The sequence below is a fragment of the Psittacula echo genome (assembly GCF_963264785.1).
Source record: "Psittacula echo genome assembly, chromosome: 1".
NCBI classification, from domain to species: Eukaryota; Metazoa; Chordata; class Aves; order Psittaciformes; family Psittacidae; genus Psittacula; species Psittacula echo.
This window is the reverse complement of record NC_137735.1, coordinates 161,325,046-161,342,943: the sequence shown is the minus strand read 5'-3', so window position 1 is coordinate 161,342,943 and position 17,898 is coordinate 161,325,046. Positions and strand designations below refer to the sequence as shown.

The 17,898-nt window shown below is 48.7% G+C and overlaps 1 protein-coding gene across 1 annotated transcript in view; it reads left to right on the top strand.

The window, feature by feature from the left end:
• The window catches only part of LOC308217469 (uncharacterized protein), a gene marked incomplete at both ends in the record, with an annotated part of 110,006 nt that overhangs the window by 48,988 nt on the left and 43,120 nt on the right, over positions 1-17,898 (top strand). Inside the window, 12 exon segments of the mRNA XM_080610542.1 lie at positions 1,344-1,472; positions 1,744-1,860; positions 9,439-9,483; positions 10,244-10,288; positions 10,844-10,879; positions 11,678-11,713; positions 12,323-12,382; positions 13,117-13,242; positions 14,664-14,735; positions 14,910-14,945; positions 15,203-15,262; positions 17,077-17,121. Coding sequence (XP_080466668.1) covers positions 1,344-1,472; positions 1,744-1,860; positions 9,439-9,483; positions 10,244-10,288; positions 10,844-10,879; positions 11,678-11,713; positions 12,323-12,382; positions 13,117-13,242; positions 14,664-14,735; positions 14,910-14,945; positions 15,203-15,262; positions 17,077-17,121 — 807 coding nt within the window.

Here is a 17,898-nt window from a genome sequence, read left to right as displayed (position 1 = left end):
CTTGTCTGGGGCAGCAATAATATTAGGAGATTGCATATCAAATGTGTACAAGCTTCTTGTGAGCTTCCATGCTCCAGTAATGCCTCCTCCTGATCCTCATCCTCCCTTCCTTTCCACCCTTCTTGTCTTCTGAGCAAAAAACCAGCACAGGTTGGGCTGATTGCAAACCATCCCATGCTGGTTACATGTTGAACATGCCCTGCAACTTCCCTCTTGGAGGCTGTAACCAAGGTGCATCTCTCCTGCCCTGGCAAAAATAGATCCAATCCTGCTGTTAGGTTGGATTGAGACTGGACAAGAGAAGAGTCCCTACCATGACTCCACAGCCCTCATTTGCTTCAGTAACCAGGCTAACTGCTATAGATGATCAAGTCACCTGCATCCTTTGCAACTTCAAGCAACAGATTGTGTTTATGGGAATTAGGAATTTATTAGCAATTTAAAGGCTAAGTCTCCATGCTGGACCCAAACTGCAGCACACCTCCATGAATGACATCAGAGGGCTATATCCAGGTCATCTCATAGCTGCTGGAGGAGTCATGGATCTTAATTTGCCTGATCAGACAGTCCTGATAAGAGATAGTCCAGGAAATAGTGCCTGCAGCTGTGGTGGGGCTTTGCTCATCCTCTTTAGGACAGACAAGAAGTGACTCACTCTGGATAAGCCCTTGTAGGTCACTAGTAGGAAATGCTGTCTCTAACTGGAGCACAAGAGCTGTTTGGAGCCAGCTCCTGATGATTTTATCTTCCTCTGTGGTTGGTTCAGTGATGACCCTGTTGCTCAGGCACTTAGACAAGGTGAGACAGGCTCATCACTTCTCACCTCCTGGCTTCTGCTGTGCTCTCAGGTGAGATGTGTTGCTTTTCAGGATCATTGCAACCTGAATGATGGTAGCACTTTAGGAGCCTGAGAGGGCATGAAGTGCTCACCAGTAGATGTGTTTGCAGCAGGAGACACAAACTAGATGTGTATCAGCAACCCAAACTGCTGGGATTTGAGGTACAGGGACACCAAAACTGTCTCTGTTGGGCATTGGGAGCCCATCTTTATCTGGCAGAAAGGGTTGGGGACCATCTGGGCCAGCCTTTCTAAGCTGGTCTTCATCCAGAGAGCAAAGGGGATCAAAGCAGCTCTATGACCCCTGAGGGATCCTTGCAGCCTGTTGCAGCCCATCCTTGGTGGCACTTGCCAAAGTAAGGTGCAAGAAAGGTCTTGGCATCTTGGTTCTCCAGCCTTGTCCTGCTGGCTCTGAGCATGCTGTTGGATAAACGGCGGTGTTGATAGTGTATTGTGGATGATGTCTTGGCTTAGGAAGGGCAGTAACTTACTTTGGTCTCCACAGGGTCCTTCTGCTGGTGGTTCTGGACCTGAGTATCAGTCCCTAGGAGACCCTCCTGAGCCCTTGGAGGAAACCTCTGAGGAAGGAAGGAAGCAGAAAGACTCAAAAGGGACAAACACTTCTCTCAGCAGTGTAAGTGAATGCCTGTTCAGTGACTTTTAATTAGGTTTTCATTAGTGCTGGTTTAATAGATGCAAAGGAATTACTCTTCTCAGGGCTTGATTGGACAAATCACTGTGATTCTGTGGCATTTACCCTATTTTACTGCAGTGAAACACTAAGTTAGAGAAAGGAAAAGGATCTCTGCTTGAATCAATGTCAGAGCTTGGAAAAGGGTCTGGCTTTCCATCTTCTGCCCTGGTTATTAGTGATACTGTTGTCACTTATCCATCACCCTCTGCAGAGCTTGGCTGTGCCCCCATCACACCCAGAAGATGATCTACAAGGAAACCAGTCCATGGAGCTTCAGGGGTCCTTGGAGGACAGGATGGAAGGACAGCCACAGCAGGACACCAGCCATGTAGGTCTTCCCCAGCAGTTCTGATCTTTAGACCAGTGTGGAGATAAGTTGATGGACCGGGAGGGACTGGGATGCACCCCTCTCACCCAGTGCTCTGGGGCAGCTTCTCCCACATCCCTGAAGGATATGGCTACTTGGGTATGGGACCTGGGCTGGAAGCTCATGGCCAACTGTGTCCATTGCATACAGACAGAGCCCTTGGCAGGTGTTTTGTGGGAAAAAGAAGGAAAACTCTTGCTAATCCAGATCCGGCTGGCCACAGCATCCATCCCATTATCTGGGCTTGGCTGACTGAATACTTGATGATTCTCAGTACTATTTAAAGTCAGATTTGTAATTCTCCAGCAACAACGCAGACCCCAGACAGTGAATTTAAGATATGCCCCTGATATTTGCTTTTCCTTTGCCTTCTTCCTTTCCATAGATATCTCAGAATAGTCCATAGACCCACAGGTTTCCCTGCACAGAGTTAGTGTTTTAGACCCTGGTATGCACCCTCCTGAGCACAGCTGTGGAATGCAGAGTTTGACTCTTTTAAAGAAGAGGATTTTAGGGTCTAAGCAGGAATTTGGGAGTTTCTCCTTTTTAAGGACTCACCAACAAGAGCAAATCGTAATGTAATGAGCCTTTGTGCATCACCTGAGCCAAGGTGATGTCCCAGTTGAAACACGATGCAGAGTGATTCACTTTACCTCTTTCTTCAAGGTCTGAAGTGATTTGTTGCTGCACTTTAGCTACAGGACAGTAGCAAAGTAGAGGGTTTTTCCGTAGCCAGGAGTTAGAGCTGCTTTACAAGTGCATGTGTAAGAGAGATTGAATCATTTTCAGCAAGGTTGGAGGGTGCATCCAGGCTGGTAGCAGCAGTTATCACAGCTCAGCTGATGGGCAGTAAGTTGTGATATTGCTGCAGCGTGGTTGTCTGATCCCTAACACCCCCTTTCCCTTTTGTTTTCCTCCCTCCTTGGCATACATTTTGTCCTGAGAACCCAAACCGTGCTCCTCTGCCATGTACCGAACCCAGTACCCTCCACTTTGAACATCATTGTAACCATAAGTGCACAGACCCCAACATTGAGTGACACCATCCCCAGTGATGGAGAGGGAAAATGCCTTCATCCAGTGCTGGTTTAACACCCTTGCATAACGATGCGCTCCTGTGTGATGGAGGGAATGCTCTTTTGGGGAATACTTGGAGACAGGATCCCAACAGCCTTAAAAAATGAACTGAAAAATCCCTTTGATGTTTGCTTACAATTACAGCCACAGTTATGGATAGGAACAGCATTAACAAGTGTATAGGCATAGTGAGGGAATAGCTCACAGTGGGGAGATGCTGTTGGAAGAGATCTCGCTCTGGTTTAAGTCTGCTGAACCCTTGCTTCTGCTTCCATCACTTCAGTTGTCTCCGTCTGGTTCTGCTTTAACACACATTGAATCATGGAGCTGGAATAAAGGATGTGGCAGCAGCCACGAGAGGGCTCCCAGCACAAGCACACGTTCACACACCCCACATGTCTGTATGTGTGTGAGCTGTAGCTCTGGAGACCGTGGCCTGTGCCATGAGCATCCATCAGCTTTGTTTCTCCTCCTGGATGCACCATTTCCCTTAGCTGGGAATGGTTAAGCTGGAGAAAGACCTGGAAGAACAAATGGATGGAGCCTAAACCCCCTCATTTCTTATGGGATTGGGCTGCACGATGCTGGCTGAAGTGGCAGCTTTTTGGTGTCCTGCTCTTGAAAGCAGGTAGAGCTCAGTCCCTATGGACCTGCACCCATAGACCATGAAATGGGGGTATCCCGAATCTGTTGCTCCATTTGAAACTGTGGACATCCAGCTGTGCTGGATGCTTTTTGGGAGCAGATTCCTAAAAGCTTCACATACATCCCTGTGTGGAGTTGTTTAATAAATCAGACTACCTCACACAGCATCTCCTTCCTCAATGAAATGGAAGTGATCCCTGTTCATTGGATGTCTGGAAGCTAAGTGCATCTCTGTGCCCAGACACTGTGGCCATTATGTGGGAAATAAAAAGGACTGTATGGCCCTGTCAAATGTGACATTTGGGCAGAAAGAACTGTCCTCATTCATCAGTATAAGCAGTTAATTTAATCCCTGCATCCCAAGGACCAAACCCAATCTCTGTGTCCTGTTTGAAATACTTGTTTTCAAATCCCCATGGGAAGTGCAGAGCAGAGCCCCAAAACTGATTTGTAGGCGGCTTTCAGGCTCATTTATCACAAGAGACCCAAGACTGGTCATTTTTTAGCCCAATTCAGAGTGCCTGAGATGACTTGATTTCTGCGTCAGAGGTTTTCACAGGGAGAACATACGGAATGTTAAAGAGCTCTTTAATCTTGTGGTGAAAGGCAGAGGAGAGCCGGAGGGGGGAAGCTGAATACTTATAATTCAAATGGGAAATTAGAGCTCAAGTTGATTAACCCCGGGAGCAGGCTGGAGGGAGATGGGATGAGGAGGTGATTCCCTGTCCATCGCTCCCTGAGTTACCAGGAGCAGAGCAAAGAGGGCTGGGAGAGGGAGAAGTTTTCACTTTGGCCTGACAAAGATGATCTGCTGCCCTGTTGGGGCTGGTGGTCAACAGCCCTATGGATTAGTGGGTGCAATATCAGTACTGACCCACAGTGATGCTACCTCAAGGTGTTTGGCAGTAATCATTGGTGTAATCCTGCACCCTGGTGTTATCAAGCACCTTTTCCTGAATCCCAGCCCAGAGAGTTCCCTATCAAATGAAGAGCTATTGGAAAGATAGGCAGATAGCATCACCCTTCCTGCTCTTGTGTCTGATGATCATAGCAGCTTCCAGTGTCTGAGGGGGGAATACAGGGATGCTGGAGAGGGACTCCTCATCAGGGACGGTAGCGATAGGACAAGCGGTGATGGATTCAAACTGAAACAGGGGAAGTTCAGGTTGGAGATAAGGCAGAAGCTCTTCCCTGTGAGGGTGCTGAGGCGCTGGCACAGGGTGCCCAGAGAAGCTGTGGCTGCCCCATCCCTGGCAGTGTTCAAGGCCAGGTTGGACACAGGGGCTTGGAGCAACCTGCTCTAGTGGAAGGTGTCCCTGCCCATGGCAGGGGTTTGGAACTGGATGAGCTTTAAGATCCTTTCCAACCCAAACCATTCTGGGATTCCATGATCCCCATTTTGGTAGGGGCGTTTGTAAAAGTGGAAGGGCTGCCACAAGTTTACGGCACTTCAAACCCCACCAGCATGATGGAATCTGCACCCCAAGAGTGTTTTCTTCACTTGCAGTTGGTGCAAAATCTCTTTTATCCTCAGGAGAGTGCAAAAGTGTGGTCCAAAGGCAGGGGAACAGCAGCAGCCCCTCTCTCCCTGCAGCTCCTGCATCCTCTCAGCTGATTTGGGCTCCCGGAGTGAACCCAGCAATGCAAAGGGAGCGGAATTGAGCCGGTTGTTTTCCAGTCAGCAGCAGCTGTAATCACAAATTTTACCTGTTAAAAGGTTCATGGGGCCCTGGAGAGAAGCAGCTGTAATAGCCCAAGAGCTTCATCTCAGAGGTGCAATTACTGCCTGGCAGGAGTTAATGGGGAAGCAAAGTCACTGAGAGACAGAGGCAGGATGAGCCCAGGTACACGTGTCCGTGTGAGGAGCGGCAGCCGGTTACTCTTCCTATGAGTGAGCCGCTTCTTTGGTGTTCCAGGACCTTAACAGCCAACCCCTGCCTCCTCCATCTCCCATGCAGTAAAGTTAGTTCATTTTCAGACTTAATTCAGATTAATGCCCCTGGTTATCCTGGTTATCTCCATGTGGATAACCCCATAGTCACAGTTTTCCTTGCTGATATCTGCTTGGCCTCTTCTTTTTCCCTCTTTCCTGTGTTTTTTGGCATATTGTTTCATTCCCCCTTTTATTACCATTTTTCTCTTCGCTGTTCTAATTTCATCTGTTCCTTTCCTCCTCTTTTTTGCCCTTCTTTTTCACACCGCCACCCACCCTCAGTAACTCATTCCTTTAGACAGCAGCAGCCTCCCTCCTTTCCTTGGAGGTGCCTTATTGCTGGCACCTCCAAGCAGGAAACTGCTAAAATTGCAGAGGAATTGCAGAAGGAAGGCGAGTTATTACCCCCTGCAATTTCCCACCACCCCACTTAATGGCAGCTTTATGAGATGGAAGGCACACGGGTCACCTTCAAACCTCAGTAAGGTCTCAGCAGCCCATTCTTGCTTCAGCGCTGCCTTGTGATGCTGTTCAGTGTGTCCGTGAGTTGAACGTGGACCCGTGCTAAGGAGAAGCAGCATTTTAGAGCTAAAAGTTCTTTGCTATAAGTGCAAAGAGTTGATTTTTACAACATTTTAGAGTTAAGGATGAAATATCATGAGAAACCCATGTGGTCTCAGCTAATGGGACCATCTGACCCATCTAAACCACCTTGATGTAAGCATTGGAGATGTTCCTCTTGCTTGTCCTGTTAAAAAACACACCCTTGATGGGTCCTCCCCTGAACAAGCTGTACCAGCACGTCCCTGACTTGTCTTTTATTCCTCCTTCTGTCACCCTCGCCATCTTTCAGTAAAGAATTTTCCATTTTCATTGGACCAAAATAGTGGGGTTTTTAATCCTTTACGTATTTTGGTGAGTCAGAAACTTGCTGGGTTCATTTGCCATTAGGTAAAACTCACATCCAGCCAGTTAATATCCAGCAAAACAGGATATTTTGCTATCATTCCTGAAAACCTGACAGCGTCATGTCCAGGGCTGCACCAACCAGCATTTCCTGGAAGCCCTTCTCTTAGGATTTACTTTCCCTTAACTTTAACCATCTAAAAGCCTCAACACATACCTTGAGGTGAAATTAATAGAGATTAATCCTGCTCTTTGTTTCTGCAGGGAAAAAATGTGGGAATAGTGCTAAATAACTAGTGATTTTTCCCTCTCCTTCATGTCCTTCTGGCAGCGTTGAGGTTTGGGTGCAAGGAGATGCTGAGCTTTCATTCATATATATCTCTCTCATATATATTTCATATATATATATAATATGTATTTCCTTATGTGTATATATATATAAAGATTTATATGTATTATATATTGACATATATATTGAGATATTCACCAGAGCCACACTGCAGTGCTCTCACTGTGTGGTTCAGGGAATCACTGCTGTACACAGAGATATCCAGCAGTGAGGAATATCATCATCTTTACAACAGCAAGTAGATAATTTACCGTTGCTAATATGAAGAAGAACAAACCATGCCAGTAACTATTTGTACAAGCTTTACTCTGTGTGCCTTCAAAGTTTATCAGCCTAAATCATGAGCACTGCAAATATCACCAAGTGGCAGGTTAATGTGTAGACATTAATGGGCATTAATAATTGTTTTATTCCAATCAGGTATGTTAAGGTACATTAAGTGTATAGCTGGTGTGTTACTCAGGCACGGCTGGGGCAGGGAGGCATTTGAAGTTCAAAGTTGCAATATTTTAGGTGGGTTTTATTTCTTTTAAATGGCAGAAAATGAATGGCTTTAATAATCATAGAATCACAGAATCCCAGCCTGGTTTGGGTTGAAGGAACCTTAAAGCTCATCCAGTTCCAATCCCTGCCACAGGCAGGGACACCTTCCACTAGAGCAGGTTGCTCCAGGCCCCTGTGTCCAACCTGGCCTTGAACACTGCCAGGGATGGGGCAGCCACAGCTTCTCTGGGCACCCTGTGCCAGCGCCTCAGCACCCTCACAGGGAAGAGCTTCTGCCTAAGAGCTCATCTCAGTCTCCCCTCTGGCAGGTTAAAGCCATTCCCCCTTGGCCTGTTCCTACAGTCCCTTGTCCAAAGCCCCTCTCCAGGTTTCCTGCAGCCCCTTTAGGCACTGGAGCTGCTCTCAGGTCTCCCCTTCAGGAGCCTTCTCTTCTCCAGGCTGACCCAGCCCAGCTCTCTCAGCCTGGCTCCAGAGCAGAGCTGCTCCAGCCCTCGCAGCATCTCCGTGGCCTCCTCTGGATTTGCTTCAGCAGCTCCACGTCCCTCTTGTGCTGCTGCCCCAGAGCTGAATGCAGAGGTTGTGAATGCTCCATCCTTGGCGGTGTTCAAGGCCAGGTTGGATGAGGCCTTGGGTGGCATGGTTTAGTGTGGGGTGTCCCTGCCCATGGCAGGGGGGTTGGAACTGGATGATCTCAAGGTCCTTTCCAACCCTAACTATTCTATGATTATTATTATTGTTGTTGTTGTTATTACTATTGATACTATATAATATTAGGTGCTCAGAAGGATGCTGTTTCCCTTCCCACAGGAAGATGTGAATTCAGGTGATGGCTCTATGCTCCCAGGGCATGTTAGAGCCAGGAGATCTGCTGAGCACAAGACACACAAGGTAAGCACCCCATTTCACTGCAGCAGCTTTGGACTTGCCTATGTGCCATCAGCATGATCCAGGAGGAAGTGGTGACCTTCCCTTGTTGGGTCCATTACAGATTCATCCTCCTGGTGCCTCAGGAGCTCGGAAATCACTGCCTGCATCTGCGGTGAGTGAAGACCCCGTGCAAGGGTGTCTTGTACCAACACAAGGGGAGCGCTGATTGCCCACTTGTGCAAAGTCACAGTGAATGTAGAGGGTGGGGTGAAAAGTTAGTGATGGATATGAATAAATAAACCAAGAAAGAGCTGCTGCAGAAGCATCTTTCTTGCCAGAGCAGATTTTTCTCCCTATATCTGGAAAGGGACTTGGAAACAGAAGTAGGGAAAATCAAACTCAGCCAATGAGGGAACATAATAACCTAGTTCATGGGGAAGGCAGCATAAGTGAAGGGTGTTTTGTGTCCTGAGAGCTTAGATGATATCTGTATGTGTGTTTAAATATGTAAAATATGTTTATAAACACATCTCTGATGTACCTGCGTCATTACATGTCAACTTTAACACAATATCCCAGGAATGGGAAATGCAAAGAGTTGATTTTCACGACATTTAAGAGTTGAGGATGAAAGATTCTGAACAGATTTCCCCTAAGTTTGAATGAATTCCTTTAAAAGCAGTGAGTGGCTCCTCACCCTGCATTCCCAGGGGAATGGCAGCACTGAGCTGAGCTCATCCACACCATCCATCATAGCTCTCCATGAAGGGACAGGGTTAAGGTCTATTGCCAAAAGCCTGGTTCTGAGGCATTTTTGGCTCATGATTTCCTGGTTCATTTCTTGGTTTCCTGGCAGCCCATCTGCAATGGGCAGCACCAGCTCTTAGATGTCCCATCCATGCTGTAGCAGGTCAGGAGCCTGGAAGCCATCCCATATCCAACCAGAAGCCTTTCAATGGAGTTATTGTGATCCCATGGCTTCCCTGTGAGATGCCTCCAGCCTCTCCACTTCCTGCCTAACATCAGAAGTGTCTTTTCCATGGCTCAAGGACAGAAAGTTTCTCCAACTGCTCTCACACTTTCCTCCTTTCTTTTCCATTCAAGGCATACCTACGCCCTCATCAGTCAAGGAGAATCAAGGTACAGCATCATGTCATACTCCTCTTATTGCAGCTGCTCACAGTGAGGATGCTGCTGGTCCTTTCTGCTGTCACACCACATCCCAACCCCATTCCATGTGTGCATTTTGTCCTTACAGAAGGAGGGAACTGGCCCAGCAGATCCACCCTCCCATGGCCAAAAGGTCAGTGCTTTTGCTTCACCTTTTAATGCTGATACCAAACAGCACCTGAAGGGAGGCAGGATAGCGATCATCTCCCAGAGCAGATTCATCTGGTGGCTGAGGAATCACTGGTGCCAGTAGGTTCAAGAGGTAGTAATCAACAGTTTTGGCCACTGGCAATGAGCAGACATGCCCTGTGACACTGGCACAGGGTGCCCAGAGAAGCTGTGGCTGCCCCATCCCTGGCAGTGTTCAAGGCCAGGTTGGACACAGGGGCTTGGAGCAAGCTGCTCCAGTGGAAGGTGTCCCTGTCTGTGGCAGGGGTTGGAACTGGATGAGCTTTAAGGTCGCTTCCGGCCTAAACCATTCCATAACATAACTCCAGGCTTGAACTTTTCATAGATGATCCAAATGCGGGATTTATGTTTTGGGGATCCTCAATAGTTTTGTCCTCCATGGACTTCTCCGTCTCCCTCAAACTCATGGCATCCTTTAACATCTGTAGTATCCTGGGGCAGGGAGACTCTCAGCTTACCACTCATATCTGCAACTTGTATTTTCTCTTTCTGCATTTCCACTGCACAGGATAGAAAGGATGGGGTCAGGGACATCCCCAGTCTGGTTGGGGTTACAAGTGGTGGAAATGAGGGGTTCCTCCAAAGTTGTTTGCCAAAAGCTGATGCAGGAAAGAGGGCAGCACCCACCTGGTCTAAAGAGGGAAGGAAAAATTCCTTGTGGTGATGCATGTTTGCAATTGAGAGAGTTGCCTGTTGTTTTCCAGGGAGAAATGGGAGCTCCGGGAGTCCAGGGAGACAAAGGAGAAAAGGTAGTGATAGTGTTTTCTTGGTCTGAACCTCTGAGACCAGGAGAAGGCTCTGGGTTTGGAAAAGGAGAGGCAGCTGGGGATGTGCTGATGGAGATAACATTCAGGTGTATGGGAGACTGTGCCCATATAAACTGGGACTGCCACAATTCCACCTTTATCCATGAACCTGGCTGCATGTTTCTGTTCCTCCCCTTAGAGCAAATGGAAAAAGCCAGGAGGTTTTCCTGATGCTCCTTTTCTGCTGGATCAATGAACTAACCAAGTGACAGGCAAACACCAGCCCTGGCACCAAGACAGGGATCTAAGAAGGGCCACACAAAACACTGTTTCATGGACACTTGTAGCAGCAAAAGCTTATAGGGACCTAATGGCAGATCTGGGGTGATGGGACCCAGATATTCAGGAGGAAGACAAGGCCGGTTGTTGTTGAAAAGCACAGCTTGATGGGGAAGGGGTACTTTGCATGGGCTACTCTTTAACCACCTCTGTAGTGGAAAGTCCTGGGTACACAGGCATATGGAGGGAGCTGGAAAGTGGATGGTTTTTGTCTTGCAGGGGCAGCCTGGGGAGATGGGAGAACCTGGAGCAAAGGTGAGCTGTGGATCTGCATCAGCAGCTGGAGCAGGACAGCGTTACCAGCTGAGGGGCCCAAATCCAGCAGCGGAGATTGCCATAGAAAAGTCCATATTGACTGGGTCAATCCAGTTCTCCATCTCCTTCTCATGAGCACTGTGGCTCTGTGTGAGAGCATTTGGCTCTTCCCTAGGCACATAGCTACTGCCTATCTCCCCCAGGGAAAAGAGGTGGAGGTCAGAGGATCCGGTTGCTCTGGCTATGAATCCAGAGGAGGCCATTAAAATGATCAGGGGCTGGAGCACCTCCCCTATGGAGACAGGCTGAGAACACTGGGGCTGTTGAGACTGGAGAAGAGAAGCTGCGTGGAGACCTCAGAGCAGCTTCCAGTGTCTGAAGGGGGCTACAAGGATGCTGGGGAGGGGCTCTTCATCAGGGACTGTAGCGATAGGACAAGGGGTGATGGGTTCAAACTGAAACAGGGGTGATTTAGGTTCAATATAAGGCAGAAGCTCTTCCCTGTGAGGGTGCTGAGGCGCTGGCACAGGGTGCCCAGAGAAGCTGTGGCTGCCCCATCCCTGGCAGTGTTCAAGGCCAGGTTGGACACAGGGGCTTGGAGCAAGCTGCTCTACTGGAAGGTGTCCCTGCCCATGGAAGGGGTTGGAACTGGAGGAGCTTTAAGGTCCCTTCCAACCCAAACCATTGAGTGATTCTATGAGCACAGCTGGAAACCTTTGTTCTTGCTCAGGGCTGCACTGAGGTGATACTTCACACAGCTTCTTGCACACGCTTGGTAACTCTCTGTTTATTTCATAGGGCACCAAAGGAGAAAGAGGTGAAAATGGTCAAAAGGTAAAGAACAACACTGGTGCCATAGTCAGGGGAGTCTCTTACACTCTGAGAGCTTGTCTGCTCTTTTTGCCACCCTAACCTTTCTGTCTCAGGGGAAGGTGTTCAGGTAACCTCCTGAGATGTGGGATTAGTGGCCAGCCACTCACTAGGGACCTGGTGTCTCGCTGTTGACTAGGGAGGGACTCAGATCACATAGACAGGGCACCTACCTCATAAATGAGTAATGTCAGAAGATGAGAGTCTCGTCCAGAGTCTTCTGATACCATCTCCAGTATTATAATAATTCATCCCTGCCCATGGCAAGGGGTTGGAACTGGATGAGCTTTAAGGTCCCTTCCAACACAAACCATTCCATGATTCTATAATATTCCTGCAACTCGGTTCCTTCTTTTCTAGAGCTGTTTAAATGCTCTCAGGAGCTTTTTCTCTCCAGGTTGGATAAGACTTCACATCATCTAGAGCAGATGTGATGGTCAGTGAGGGCTCTGTAGAAACCCTCAATGTAGGACAAGCTATGAGAGGCTTCAGGGAGCAGCATGAAGCAAACTCTCATTCTTATGGGCCTACAGTCAAAGGAGTCAATCCTAATTTCTCTTGTCCTCTTCACAGGGAGAACCAGGAATTGGGTTCAGAGGTCCTATTGGTCAGGCTGGGGCACCAGGACTTAAGGTAAGCCTTTCTTCTCTTCTGTATAGGATCTCACTTGGGTTTTTTCCAGGTCTTTCCCTTTGTAGTCCTTGCTTTCCACCACTGGATGTGGAGCATAGATCTGTTTGTGGCTACAAAGATAAAGCACCAAGGCCAGTCCCAGCCTGGGATGGCAAACACCATCATATGTGTCTGGGACAGAGTGAGTGCTCTGTGCCCTCCAAAGGGGCATTTCAAAGCAGGTGAGGTCCAGAGGATAAACATTATAGAATCATAGAGTGGTTTGGGTTGGAAGGGACCTTTAAGGGTCATCCAGTTCCACCCCCTCTGCAATGAGCAAGAACATCTTCAACTAGATCAGGCTTTGAAATATGGCTGTGAAAAATCCAGGGAATTGCAGTCTCAGCAGATAAGTGTTTCTGTGATCCCTTGGGATGCTGCAGGTCTGCAGGGCTTGAACTCACTGGAGAGCTCTGGAGGTCTGCAGGTAGGGGCTCCCTGCTTAGAAAGTCATGGTACAGCCCTTTCATAGAATCATAGAATCAGTTAGGTTGGAAAAGACCTTTAAGATCATCAAGCCCAAGGACTCCAGCCCTAGGACCTCTCTTACAGACCAGTGACAGAGGGGTGTCCTGGTACTGGTGTTTTGGGTATGGTCATGTGAATTCAAGGGGACCCCCCTGGCTTTCTCCAGGACCTTTAGGGGTGCCATTAATGCCACCTAAGACCCAAATTCCTTGTGATCCACTCAACAGGGTGAGCCAGGGGCCCCAGGATCTCCAGGAGCCCAAGGCATCCAGGGCATTCGCGGCAACCCCGGCATCCCGGGGTCACAGGGAGACAGAGGGGCTCCAGGTCTGCCCGGGATGCCAGGACAGAAGGTAGGTGGTGTGAGGTGAGGGGACAATGTGTGTTGTGTCAGCCACCCTATGGTGAGAACAATGATAACGCTACTGAGATTGTCTGTGCTGGGTGTCCACTGTGGATCAGGCTCCCACTTATCCAGCTCTCCTGTATATGCCTATACGTAGTCTGTATGTAGTGTGTACGTAGTCAGGGAAGCAGGAACAAAGCCTGGTTGCAGAAGGAGAGGTAACAACATTGATTAGACCAACTGATGTTGTTAGGGAATAAACAGGTCAAGAGATTTGGTGCAGAGGGATGTCCTTCAAGAAGAAAGGAAGGGAAAGGAGGGGAGGGGATAGGGGAGGGGATGGGAGATGAGAGGAAAGGAAAGGAAAGGAGAAAGGAAAGGAGAAAGGAAAGGAAAGAGGAAAGGAAAGAGGAAAGGAAGGGAAAGGGGAAAGGAAAGGAAAGGAGAAAGGAAAGGAGAAAGGAAAGGAAAGAGGAAAGGAAAGAGGAAAGGAAGGGAAAGGAGAAAGGAAAGGAAAGAGGAAAGGAAGGGAAAGGAGAAAGGAAAGGAAGGGAAAGGAGAAAGGAAAGGAGAAAGGAAAGGAAAGAGGAAAGGAAGGGAAAGGAGAAAGGAAAGGAAAGAGGAAAGGAAGGGAAAGGAGAAAGGAAAGGAAAGAGGAAAGGAAGGGAAAGGAGAAAGGAAAGACAAAACGAAAGAAAAGGAGAAAGGAAAGGAAAGGCGAAAGGAAAGGGAAGGGAGGGAAAGGGAAGAAAAGGAAAGGAGAAAGGAAAGGGAAAGGAAAGGCGAAAGGTAAGGGAAGGGAGGGAAAGGGAAGAAAAGGAAAGGAGAAAGGAAAGGAGAAAGGAAAGGGAAAGGAAAGGAGAAAGGAAAGGGAAAGGAAAGGAGAAAGGAAAGGGAAAGGGAAAGGGAAAGGGAAAGGGAAAGAGGAGAGGAGAGGAGAGGAGAGGAGAGGAGAGGAGAGGAGAGGAGAGGAGAGGAGAGGAGAGGAGAGGAGAGGAGAGGAGAGGAAAGGAAAGGAAAGGAAAGGAAAGGAAAGGAAAGGAAAGGAAAGGAAAGGAAAGGAAAGGAAAGGAAAGGAAAGGAAAGGAAAGGAAAGGAAAGGAAAGGAAAGGGAGACTAGAAAGGAAAGAGGTGATGATCGCACAGGAGATGTCAGCAAGGGGTTTTGGGGTCTTTAGCCCCTGGAAACAGAGGAAGCAATGAGTAAGTCTTATTTCAGGGACATGGAGACTTAGCTGGAGATGGGGTGGTGGACAGCAATTCAGGTCTCCATGTAGCTGGAGTCCCCTCTCTTCAACAACAAGAAGCCCACACAATGAGGCTATTCCAGAACACCTGAGGGCACCAGCTCCTGCTCTCTATGTGGATGGGGAAAGCAGAGCCTTTCCCATCAGGGTGTTCTCCTCCTTAAAGGGCTTTGTTTTCAAGGGGGAGCGTGGGAAGAGAGGCCGGAATGGATTTGCTGGACCTCTGGGACCATCAGGATCCCCAGGAAAGGAGGTGACTTCTCTACCTTGCCCCTGTGTCTTCTGAGCAGCAGAGGGGTGGCTGGTGGTGAGGTTGAGGTCCTGGGGCTGGCCTGGGTGTGCATTCATGCTCTTGGGACACCAGGACAGGAGAGCATTGAGAATTGCCAAGCAAAGCCCTTTCTGTTTTGCTTTCCTTGCCCTACAGGGGATTCCTGGGACACCCGGACCCAAAGGCAACAAGGTCAGTGCCAACCTGCCAGGAAGGTCACAAGCAGCTGAGATCCTGGGGTGGCAATGGGAGAGCCCACTGCCCTCCCCTGGCTCCTTATCCCTGACCCCATCCAGCCACTTCATCCTTCTTTCTGCCTCGTGCCCTTCTTCCCAATGGTTGCTGGAGCATCTTCCAGAGAAAGCAAATCTTAAATCATGGCCAAACTAATCAGCAACCATGTGGTGCCCTTTCTCCAAATGAGACCTCTGGGCTTCTCTGTTCTGCAGGGAGAAATTGGCTTTGGAGCAGCTGGACCAAGAGGTCCTCAAGGACTGCCTGGCCCTCAGGTAGGTCCCTCTATACATGCTCCTGGCTTGGTTTCTTGCAGCCTACCCTCTTTTGGAGACAGCTTTATACCATCACTTCCACTACCCATCTTAGAAGATGCCTAAAGGGCTGATTTCAGACCCCTCAGTTTTTCACCAGCCAGATTTGGAGGTGATGGACACTGGCTCATCAGAAGCTGGAACTGGCACAGACCAGAATCTGTCCAATAGGTTGCAATTAGCATCTCCTCCATAGTTAGACACCCTCAGTCACTTCAGGTCACACTGGCCAACTGCATGGCCAAGTGAATCCTGCCCCTCTGACTGTGTTGGCTGTGCTCTCACTGGCTAGATGGGAGTGCTGAAGGCAATATCTACACCCCAATGTCTGCGTGTTTTAATCCCGACGACTTGTTGAGGAACCACCTTGTGTTTGTGTGCTTTGGGGATGCTACCTGCAAGCTTCCTTCAAAAACCTGCCTCCAGCTTCTTTATCCTCATTCCCATCTTCCCTCCTGTTCTCCTGGCAGAGGGAAACCAGCTCCCATCACTGGGGCAGCAACATTCCCTTTTCCTCATGCTGCTGAGAAGTTTTGGTCTCCTTCTGGCAAAGCCCCTCTTGAGCTGTAATCAAAAGCCATGTTTCAAGTTGCTCCTTCTGTGGCTGTTGCACAAATAAACTCATTTTATGCTGCAATCCATTTAGACAAACTCCACATCTGCCAGAGGAAGTGTTCAATGAGGCCCCTGAGACAAAACACTTACTGGGAATGTCACCAGCTGTGAAAGGTCTGGGGTGAAGCTTCATTACATGGAGGAAATTATGAAATGATGTTTCTGCTCTTCTGACTCCAGTGTAGATCTGAAGTGAATCACAGAATCTCAGACTGCATTGGCTTTGTATGAGATCTAAATGGGCCTCGTAGGACAATGACAAAGTTTAGGCGTCTTAAAGACATGTAAGTCTTGTAGGATATAGCTCAGGAGGTCGTAAAAGGACTTCATAGACCCACCAGCACAGCTATACCTCATAGCAAGGTTTATAAGAAGCTAACAGTACACTTAAAGGGAGGCTCAGGACAAGGTTTAGCATCTGGAAACCACATCTGGGTGTGAAGATGAGCCTCACATTGGTCTCCAAAGGTACAAGTTGCTGTTGAGCAGTTGACTGGTGGCCTCTTCTTTCTGAAAGTCAGTGGAATGAGTTTCCAGGTGAATTCCTGGCTGCCTTATTCATTGTGTGAGTCCTGCTGGGATCATGTTCAACAGGGAGATATCAATGTGCAGAAAAGCTACTGAGCTCTCCAATAGCAGGGGATAAGCCTCTGTATCCCAGGCACACCTCACAGCTCTGTCCCTTGCCTTTGTCAGATTAAGTACATCTTGGGGATGACAAGTCATCCAGCTTCAAATGGCTTCTTCTGAGCTGGTCCTACCAGGGCCTCTCTATACCAACACCTTTTTGGAGTGGTTTACATCATGCCAAATCAGATGCAGATTATCTCACAAATGCCTGTTTCCCTCAGGGGCTGAGGAGAAGCTGAAGCTTGAAGCTTCAACCTGACCAAAGCATTATTCTCTAAACACTGCAGTGTCTACCTGCAGTGATACATGGCTGATCTCAAGCCCTTTAGGCTCTTTGATCCAGATCCAGAAGAGCATTGTGGCTCCTAATCCTGATGGAGATATAAGCGCAGAGGCTGGACAACTCCTTTGAGGGTCTCAGCTTCTGCTTCATTCGTGTCATCCCCAGTGGGATGGTTTGCAGAGTTGGGACTGTGTGTGTTGCATTTCTTTTTGCTGATGTCCATCACTACCCTTCTCCATCCTAACAGGGTGATGAAGGCATCGTGGGAATCCGGGGTCCTCCTGGTGTAATGGTGAGTGGTAAAATAGAATAAAGGGGGGATTTCTGTTGTCCTCAACATAAGAAGGACATGGAGCTGTTGGAGCAAGTCCAGAGGAGGCCACGAGGATTATCAGGGGCTGCAGCAGCTCCCGTATGGAGACAGGCTGAGAACATTGGGGCTGTTGAGCCTGGAGAAGAGAAGCTGCGTGGAGACCTCAGAGCAGCTTCCAGTGTCTGTCTCAGCACTTCCCTGTGAGGGTGCTGAGGCGCTGGCACAGGGTGCCCAGAGAAGCTGTGGCTGCCCCATCCCTGGCAGCGTTCAAGGCCAGGTTGGACACGGGCTTGGAGCAAGCTGCTCTAGTGGAAGGTGTCCCTGCCCGTGGCAGGGGTTGGAACTGGATGAGCTTTAAGGTCCCTTCCAACCCAAACCACTCCATGACTATGATTCAATGATTTTGCAAGCCACATATTGTGATTTTCATACCTTTAACATTAACAGAGGCAGCCTCCACCTCTCAGGCACCATAAGGGAAGGGTTGCTCCCAGAGGGCTCTTCCAGGTGGAGGTTATGGGGATCCCCAGATGAGAATCAGCCCTTCAGGGATGAGATCCTGGAGTGAAACCTGGTACTGGAACCACCCTTGGTCTTGTGAGGAATTTCATAAAAGCCCATCCTGTTCGTAATAACAGATTCACTCCAATAGAGAAAACAGCCTAAGGAGAGTAGAGGCTCCTGTGCTGATCCTACCAGTAGCTTCTCCATGGTGGAGCCCATCCTTGGAGCAGCTCTGCCTTTGAGTGTTGTCTG